This window comes from Penaeus chinensis, chromosome 8 (assembly GCF_019202785.1).
Source record: "Penaeus chinensis breed Huanghai No. 1 chromosome 8, ASM1920278v2, whole genome shotgun sequence".
Classification (NCBI taxonomy): Eukaryota; Metazoa; Arthropoda; class Malacostraca; order Decapoda; family Penaeidae; genus Penaeus; species Penaeus chinensis.
The window spans coordinates 38,728,542-38,736,878 of NC_061826.1; the positions used below are offsets into that span (position 1 = coordinate 38,728,542).

Sequence of the window (8,337 nt, forward strand, 5' to 3'; positions counted from 1 at the left end):
AAAACTTGAGGATTTCATGGGGAAGGTCAACTATACATTTCCATCAGATCTTCAATACCAGTATTTTACTTTAATCTTTTAATATCAGAAAGTTCTGAACACTTTAAACAGCCCAAAAATTATTTTTACAGCTTGATCTACAGTGCTTGTCATATGAACTCTAATTGATATCAGTTGGGAAAAGTTCCCCTACTAGCAGCAGTATGTCATGCAGAATACTAATTAGCAACTTTCTGTACATAATTCTATCTATCTATCTCGACTCCAAACTTAACACTGATGTTACAAGGTGTTTTTACTAAAATTAACCAGTATCTTAAGGAAAATATATTTTCTTTAACATGTACACCTTTGTTTATTGTAATAAACACTAACAAGTTAACCAGATAGCTTTTTTAAGACAAAATTCTTCAAGATGTTGATCCAGATGTTCATTCTCTGCACAGAGGTACCTGCAAAACATAAAACAAAAAAGATTATGAAAAATAATATAAATATTTTCTTTCTCTCCCATTTCTTTCTGTTCTTTTTCACTTACACACATTTTAAACATCTTTCTTGGAGAGATTCCTATCCTGATCTGAGCTACTGATAACTGACTCCTAACCAATAGCTTGCAGTAGTATTTTTCTTAGGCTTGGGTGACCTTTAACCCACTGGTTGTGGATTCATCTGCTATCCATAGTATTTTTTTGTGATATTTGCTGCAAAGAGATGGCTCTACAAGTGCTTAGCCACCAAGATGTCAAAAAGTAGACCCTAGTGACTGCACCTGATTTCTCCACTCCTTGAACTTTGGGGAAATATTTTTTTATGCTATTAATATTTTTGCTAATATTATCATTGTGAACTGACAATATGATTATCATAATGTTATCAAAACACTAGGAACAAAATAAAGAAAAATATTTCCAAGAATAACAGAAAAGGATAAACAATTGAGATAGGCAGGACAATTGTTAGTCATTAGTGGTGTATTCAAAATATAGTGATAGCATGAGGCTCGGGGACAAAACCCCCAGGTAAGGAAGTCCTATATGACATTAAAGGTCATATGGTGCCATGGCAAAATAGAGTAATGAAAAGGGTTAAGAATGAGTTAATGATTAGGGTAAGGTTACATGTTGAACAGTACTAGAAGGTAGTATGGTAGTGAAAAGGGTAGAGAGGAGCTGATGGGGTATAATATAAGGTAAAGGTTGTTAGAAGGGAGTAGGGAGCATTATGATAAAAATATAGTGGTGAAAAAGGCAAAAATGAGATTTGGATAAGTGGACAAAACCAGGGGATGAAGAAAAGGAGATGGAAAGCAGAGAAAAAGACCATGCACAATTAGTTGAGGTGAGGGCTGAGGTCCAAGGCAGAGGCGATCCCCTTCTTTAGGCCTCAGTCTCTCCTAAGCCCACCCACGACAACAATGAGCAAGGGACTGGGGGAGTAGGTCTAACAGTTGACACTATGGTGATTAAGTACTTGTGGAGCCATCTATGTGTAAACACAGTTAACAAATAAAATTACATTGGATATGGCATATGTATCATGCTATCTGTGACCACTGATTATGCCATTAACCTTTACCCTTTGTGACAAGTTTTATTATGGAACAGCTAAATAAACAATATAAAATATGTAGATGACACAAAGATTATGCAGAAGAGAAAAAAAATACAGACTGGTTAATGTTATGGTTGTTTAGTAACCAAAGCAGCATGCAAAAGCAATTAACCACCTAAATGCAACATTCTGAAGAGATATAATGATATCAAATAGATGCAGTAGTTCAGTGATCTAGGAAGTTCATCAATTAAGTATTACAGATAAATAAAATTTAAAAAGGCACACTAGATTTACAAAGAAGGCTTCTGGTAACATAACACAGCTACTACCAATACCCATATTTACAATCTGACACAAGAATTAAATTCCTAGAAACATTTAAACATTATTCTTAAGATATGGCTGGGATGCTAAATAACAAAACCAAGAAAAGATAAAAGTCAGTGGAAGTATGGTTACTCTTTAACATGCCAATGATACCATGCACAACTACCATGAAGGACATTCACCATGTTTGAACTAACCGGGTATTAGTTGATTATAACTTAAATCAAACAGATAATTTTTCTCAAGTTGTGTACTAATGAGATATGCAAACAAATTTCTAATCTTAATGGGAGACACTGAAGGGGAAAGGGCAACAGCATTACAAAGTAGAAAAGCATCTATATAACCCAATGAAACTCCAAGAATAACCTTCAGACCTAATCAAAATGACCAAAACAGGAAGGGTTGGGGAGGTCACTGACATGGGACCCTAATAAACAGATTACAGTCTAAACAATAGATTCCTGCTGACTCTCCTGTTGATTAGTAAAAATAACGATAAAAAGAAGAAATTAAACATGGCTTGAAGGAAGAGAGCAATTGCAATTTAGGAATGGCTGGGCTAAAACTCAGAAAAGGTAGTTACTCTCATAACCATTAAAAGGAATTACAAATAAAGAGACTAATTAAGCATCAACAATTAAACTGACAAAAAAAAATAATAATAATAATAAATAAATAAATAAACTAAATAAAATAAAATAAAGGTAAAAAAAAAAAAATAAGCAAATGAGTTTTATAGACGTAACATACAATGAAGAAATATTGTATGTTACTGCATGTTACAAAAAGTTATATTCCCACAGACTTTACACTCCTACTTATAAGTCTTGCATACTATTTCAACTTACCTCTGCTTAAATTAACAGGTGAATGGAGAATAAGTTAGGTTGTAAAGTAGCTCATTGATCAATTACTCATGGTAAGTCCACCACTTTCCACTGCAACTGCTGCAACCCTGCTATGGCTGGTCACAGTTTGGGGCCATCTCCAAATTCTGTTCTTGATTTCTTTGTTATAATAACAATATTCTTCTTCACAGGGAAGCCTAAGTCCCATCTACAGGAGAAATGTGCTAGCAGTGTCTTCAACAAATATCAAATGTCTTCTTTCATCACTATAGTGTCTCCAGTCTCACAAAAGAAAAGATGGGCAATTCATCCTGGACTCTGGAATATTTGATTCATTGAGTTTCTTTTTTACCATACTTGTGTTTCTATATGGCTTGCATTCGTAAAACTATTTCTAGTCGTTTTATTGAAATTTGGGGCCTTCAGCACCAATCAATTATTTTTTCCCAGAAGAGACTTGGCAAATCATAGTCCTTCTGGACCTGGGTAGAGCTCCCAGTTTTTCCTTTCCTAAGAACGAACAGAAAGTAGTTGCTCTAATTTCGATTTCTATATTGCCTATAATTCATCTCTTTTTACAAAAAAAACATCACAGTATGCCTTCTCCCTGTCTGTTGAATATATGCAATACAGTTTGAGACAAAGATGAATCCATATAGTGTTGTTGAGTTTCTGGACTAGCTGGGTCCCTCAGCTTGACTTTCATCTATACTTGTCTGATTACCTGCAGCCACTGATATTTTCGATTAGAATCTTCAAAGCCATGATATATTTTGAAGAATGCTACAATATCTGGGCTCAAAGCAGTTGCTACACTGCAATACCAATCTTTGCACTGCAATTTGCTGTTATCTGGCATAATTATGGAAATCTTCAATGACTGCCTCCATGCTTCTCTTGGGCCCATCTCCTAGGATGGTACTTCTTATGAGGAGATCTAGGAACAATGAAAAAGGCAAATATAGACTGTACAACAAAGTGTGCAGAAGCTTATCACTGTGTTGGTGTAGCCAAAAGTGTCTCTTCTCTACTACACAGGACTCCACCTTAAACCCAGTCAGTATAGTCAAAAACTTCTATATGTTCCTCCTTTATGGTGACTTCCTCTTTGACCTGTAGTACTTCGTTTAAATTCAAGTCTTTGTTTTCAAAGAGACCATCTTCTCCCTCTTCAGAATCAACGCTTTCCTGTTTGACAGACACAGTTTCTCTGAGAGGGTCTATATCACCAACTTCTACCCGAGATGAGACCTCTTTCTTGCATGCTCTGTCTTGAGTGCTGGTGTCGATGCCGTCAACAACAAAGACATTTTCCTGCTCTGTCCCCATGAACACTTTCCTTTTTTTGCATGGAGGTGGTTTCTCTTTCTGAAAAGCAAAATGAAAATTAAAATATTGGTAACAACATGTATCCATTAACAAGAGGGAGAGAAAGGAGACGGAGGGTGAGAGAAGAGGAGAAAGGGTGGGGAGGAGAGGTGGGGAGGAGAGAGAGAGAGAGAGAGAGAGAGAGAGAGAGAGAGAGAGAGAGAGAGAGAGAGAGAGAGAGAGAGAGAGAGAGAGAGAGAGAGAGAGAGAGAGAGAGACTGTTCACATAATGGATCAGACACTTGCAATATTGCAGAGGCATAATGAAAATGTGACACAAAAAGCAAAATCTGGTATGGTAATCCTAAAATCCTTTCTTAATCATTCGACCTAACTGCCCATCTTTAACCCAAAATCAATAGGCACAGTATTTATGTACATGCCATGCCCACTGTGAGTTTACTTTATTAACTGATTTTACACATAGATGGATCCACCTGTACTATGATTTTTAAATATTTTGTGTTATCTTATACTGCCACTACTAAAGTCAATAATATTATAATAATTATAATGTCTTTAATAAAAATAACACCATTGTTACTGATCGCAACATTATTCACTTTTCCTGCAAATTCAAGGGAAGATTAAATCAGGTAAGGTCACAAGGTCTACTAATTGACTCCTACGTGGCTAAGCACTAGCAGAGCCATCTATGTGCAGAGACATTTCACAAAGAGAGAGAGAGAGAGAGAGAGAGAGAGAGAGAGAGAGAGAGAGAGAGAGAGAGAGAGAGAGAGAGAGAGAGAGAGAGAGAGAGAGAGAGAGAATGTCTTACGCCAAAGCAAACACTCCAACGCTAGTGAATAATGTCTAATTATGTGATTACTGCACTTCACAGCAGCTGGGATGACACCTTGAGAGCCCATCCATGAGCTAATAGCATAAGGCAAAAAAAAGCATGTGCCAATATACCTGGGCCTCACCCGTCATTAGCTGAAGTTTGACCTGTTTTGAATGGGTTGAAGATTAGAGTGTCAAGAATGCCACAAGATGAAGTGTGCAGAACCAAGGAACCACTTAATGCAAATATCAGAGTTGAATTGGATATTCTGAGCACCAAGACAGAGCACAAAGCAGCGGAGTCAGTTGGCATTGAAGTAAGAAACAAGGTTGATAAACACAAGGGTCACTACAATATCTTCATTTGCGATCCTCATAACTATTATTCTCAAAACTCAACATTTCTAACCTGTTTCCCATATAACATATAACTGTGAATAATGTTTCTCTTAAGCTCCTCATCTAATCAACAGTTTCTAACAAAATAAGTCTTGAAATAAACTGCCACATACATCTTGGTAAAACAGAAATAATACCTTAGGTTCTGTTTCTTTCTGTGATAGATGCTGTTTTCTTTTGGCAGCTTCTGTGTTCTCATCCTCAGAGGGCTGATCATCATCTGAAAAAGAAAAGAATCCTCAGTCACTGGGGTCCCTTTTTTTGTTTGTTTATAAAAATAATCTAAAAGGCTAACAAACCCTTACTTAAAGTTGTCACTAGGCATGGATGCACAATGTATTATTAAATCAGTTTTAAGAATCTAAATGAGAGATAGTGTGTTCTTGCCACTTGCTGCCACTTCACCTGTTGGATCCTGATGCTTCACAGCCCACACTGGGACCTACTTCAGGCTTTCCTGAGTGGAAACTCTCCCAAGTGTGTGGCTTCTGGGCCTGGCCCACACAAACACTCATGTGTGGTAACAAAACTTCTTGACCCCCCTTAGCAATGTTTTCACCTATCTTGAGAATATATCACTGAAATAGAGCATTCCCTCCCCCCACCCCCAAAAAAAAATCAAACTAAAATGACCATGAATAAACATAACTGGTACATTTACACTGTTGATTAGTTAGCTTAATATGTATTTTGTAACAATTAATACTTGGATTTTCCATTCTAGTAGAATTGATTGATAAAGACTCAATAAATAAATGAGAAATATATATATTTTGTGAATCTTTATGGTATGGACACACTAAAGTAGAGCAGATTGAAAATTATATTCTTGTCGAGGACTAAAAGTTGTAGTCATTTGTACAAAAAATAATCTGAAAGTTAATATCAAAACCCGCTTTCCCTCCTTGCCTCTCTCTCTCTCCTCACCACGTGCTTCCTCCTCGCCTCTCGCTCCCTCCCCACCTCTCTCTCCCTCTCTGCCTCGCTCTCCCTGCTCTTCCTTCTTTTGAAAAAGTTGGAGTTTTGTCTGCGTTGTTTTTTTCTTCTTTTGTTCTAACATCAATTTGTAGCAGTTCAGCTCGGACATAACTTTTCTGGCCACTGTTGCACTCCTGTTAATATTGGGGTCTTTGGCTTCAAGGACATCCAGTCCATCTCTTATAGATGCGAGTGCTTTCTCTAGGTCACTTTTGGTCAACACTTTCTCGGGCTCTGGGGTTTCTGGTGTCGGCCGAGATGCCTCCAACTCCGCGTTCTGTATTTTCTCCATTTCTAACAGTTCTTCGTTAGTCAACTCCTCTCTGTGTGACTCCAGCAGCTCATCAATATCCTTCTGCTCGAGATCATCAAACCCGGCTTCCCTGGCCTTGTCCAGACTTTCTTTGTTTGCCCTCAAAACGTTGTCATTGATGTCAAAGACAACGAAATCGTGCACAAATTGCGGACACAGATGTTTCCAAACCCCATTTAGGCACTTTGATGGCACTTTCTCCCAAGATTCTTTAATGAAGCGGAGAGCATCTTTGATGGTGAACTGCTTCCAATATTCTTTCACGCTTATCTTGTCTTTCTGTGTCCTCTCAACCAGGTCAATCAGAGTCGAACGTAGATAATAAGACTTGAAGGTCTTGATAATCCCCTGGTCACATGGCTGCAGTATGGAAGTGGTGTTTGGCGGCAAGAAAGCGAGCTGGATGTTGTTTGACAAATTTTCTGCTGACGGGGGATAGCTGGGAGCATTATCCAATAGGAGGAGGATTTTGAAAGGAATCTCTTCCTTCTCACAGTACAGTTCTAATTCTTTCTCCAATTTCCCAAAGTAATCCTTGAATATGCTCCCCGTCATCCATCCTTTTTTGTTCGAATACCAGTAGCAGGTCTTGACGTAGCCCTGTGAAAACACGGGAACAAACCAAATTAGTTTAGTGTACCATGGATTGAGTTTGTGATACGATTTTCTTTTTTGGTAATTGTTACTGAGAGCGACGCTCCCTCTCAGAGACTAAGTTCCAAAATCAGATTTTTTGTTTGTTTCCTCTATCCAACGATGGCACTGGATGTCAAAAGGAACCTGCAGGAATCGAAGAAAGTGATTTATGAAACTTTAAAAAGTGGATTTTTCGAAAACCCAAGCCAAATATCTGTCCCAAAAAGCACAAAATACGAAGGAAATTGTCCAGTGAAACTCTACGGACGCCCCCGCCATATTTGAAAGTATATGGATTAACGCGCAAACTTTCGAAAACTCTACGGGAATCAAACCCAATGCTCGGTAAAAACCTACGGGATTTCACATTATCCAGATTCCCTGTGGATATCGTAGAATGCGTCCTAAACAATAACCCAACCTAACCTTAATCCTGTGGCTTTCATACACTACGATGTATATATTCCCTAGACAGGGGGCTCTGCCCCCTGGACCCCCGTAGTATTATATGCGCCTAGCCAGGGGGCTACGCCCCCTGGACCCCCTAGTAATATACAAACCTAACCTAACCTAACCTAACCTAACCTAACCTAACCTAATTATATGCGCCTAGGCAGGGGGCTACGCCCCCTGTACCCCCGTAGTACTATATACGCCTAGCCAGGGGGCTACGCCCCCTGGACCCCCGTGGCTTTAAGAAAATACGATCTATATATTCCCTAGCCTAGGTGCTCTGCCCTCTGAACAGCCCAGGGTAAAACCAAATACCTGTATATTGCGAAAGATCGAACTTTTCTTCGCTTCCGTCTATGGTCTGAGTTCCTTAGTTTGTAATCACTTTTTCGACATTTGGGGCACTTGTTGGGCTCAAATATCATGCTGAGATAGATATAGTTATCTATTTGTTCTATATATCCACTATACGGCCTTAAAAATGACCCAGAATCGACGCAACACTCTTTAAATGTGACACTTCTCACCGGTGTTTCGGAACTAATGGTACCTGACGAAGTGTCAAATCTCCCGGTGGAAAAAGGCGCATGCGCACATGGTTATTGTGCAAAATAGTGTAAATAATTACCAAAGCACGTAAGAGAAGTATAATAAAAGTAAAACAATTCATTA

At 38.4% G+C, this 8,337-nt stretch overlaps 1 protein-coding gene across 1 annotated transcript in view; it reads right to left on the bottom strand.

The window, feature by feature from the left end:
• Nucleotides 1-312: 312 nt before the first annotated feature.
• The window catches only part of LOC125028150 (tigger transposable element-derived protein 1-like), a 9,232-nt gene continuing 1,207 nt past the window's right edge, over nucleotides 313-8,337 (bottom strand). Inside the window, exons 2-5 of the mRNA XM_047617510.1 lie at nucleotides 6,213-7,176; nucleotides 5,423-5,505; nucleotides 2,736-4,103; nucleotides 313-452 (exon numbers count right to left, since the gene is read on the bottom strand). Of these exons, the coding sequence (XP_047473466.1) occupies nucleotides 3,783-4,103; nucleotides 5,423-5,505; nucleotides 6,213-7,176 (1,368 nt within the window). The 3' untranslated portion in view covers nucleotides 313-452; nucleotides 2,736-3,782. The remainder of the gene's footprint in view (nucleotides 453-2,735; nucleotides 4,104-5,422; nucleotides 5,506-6,212; nucleotides 7,177-8,337) is intronic.